Source organism: Octopus bimaculoides, chromosome 26 (genome assembly GCF_001194135.2).
Source record: "Octopus bimaculoides isolate UCB-OBI-ISO-001 chromosome 26, ASM119413v2, whole genome shotgun sequence".
Classification (NCBI taxonomy): domain Eukaryota; kingdom Metazoa; phylum Mollusca; class Cephalopoda; order Octopoda; family Octopodidae; genus Octopus; species Octopus bimaculoides.
In genome coordinates this window covers 23723675-23724763 of record NC_069006.1, presented here as the reverse complement: position 1 = coordinate 23724763, position 1089 = coordinate 23723675, and the positions used below count along the sequence as shown (strand labels likewise).

At 32.3% G+C, this 1089-nt stretch overlaps 1 protein-coding gene across 4 annotated transcripts in view; it reads left to right on the top strand.

Annotated features, from left to right (window-relative positions):
- The window catches only part of LOC106880702 (septin-5), a 78627-nt gene that overhangs the window by 50973 nt on the left and 26565 nt on the right, over positions 1–1089 (top strand). For all 4 annotated transcript variants that reach the window (XM_014930774.2, XM_014930775.2, XM_014930773.2 and 1 more), the window contains exon 7: positions 745–846. In XM_014930774.2, the coding sequence (XP_014786260.1) occupies positions 745–846 (102 nt within the window). The remainder of the gene's footprint in view (positions 1–744; positions 847–1089) is intronic.

The window sequence follows — 1089 nt, the reverse complement described above, 5'->3', positions numbered from 1 at the left end:
ACCTTCAGCTGAAAATTATTTTAGCATATATATGAGTACACACACACATATGCACGTATGCACACACACATATATTCGTTTAAAAGAAGAAGAAAATGGAGATTGGGAAGTTAATAATTGTTTATTATTAACAGCAAATTGGTCATCTTGACTCTCAGCCATTTCTATTAATATCCACCAATTTACTGTTAATAAAAAACAATTATTAACTCCCCAATTTCCATTTTCTTCTTTTAGATTAATATAAACTATAAGTTTTTATATATACCTATTATTTTAAGGAAATTCATTCCCCAAAAATACTAGGTATTGAACCAGTATTTCCTTGGATGAAACCATCCCTTCATGAGGTTAACACAACCTCTAATTAAATTTATTGATATATATATATATATTGAAGTATAGTCATGAAAATACAATTATAATGAAGTGACAATGCCTGTATGCTAGAAATAGACACCGTTTGTTATAATTATATTTTTATAATTATACTTAAATACAAATTAACCAATATCATCTTGTTGGTATGCTGGCCACTGATAAATTATTAAATAATGACTTTATCCTAATTATGTGTATATATATGTGTGTATGTGTGTGTGTATAAAACATTGCTTCACATACATATGTATGCACGTACGTACATACAGACAGACTGACAGATGTATATAGATATTTATGTATGTATATATAATTGGCATATGTATATATAATTGGCATGTTTCTGTTGTTTCCTGTTTGTAGATCCTGCAAGAAATTGACCAACATGACATCCAGATCTATGAATTTCCAGAATGTGACAGCGATGAAGATGAAGAGTTCAAAAAACAGGACCAAGAACTGAAAGTAAGTCCCATTGTGGTTTCCAGCACAGCATGAGCAGTTTATGTGGCACCACCACAAGTGCTTTACACCACCAGACGGATTGGCCCTTAACATTCCTGTTGCGGAGTACGGGGTCTTCTTGAATACGGCAAGGTGCCAGGCATCTTGGTCCTTTGTCCTCTCACCTGAAAGGTCCAACATCCTGAGATTGTCCTTCAGTACTTCATCCAATGAAGTGTATACATATATATATATATATATATA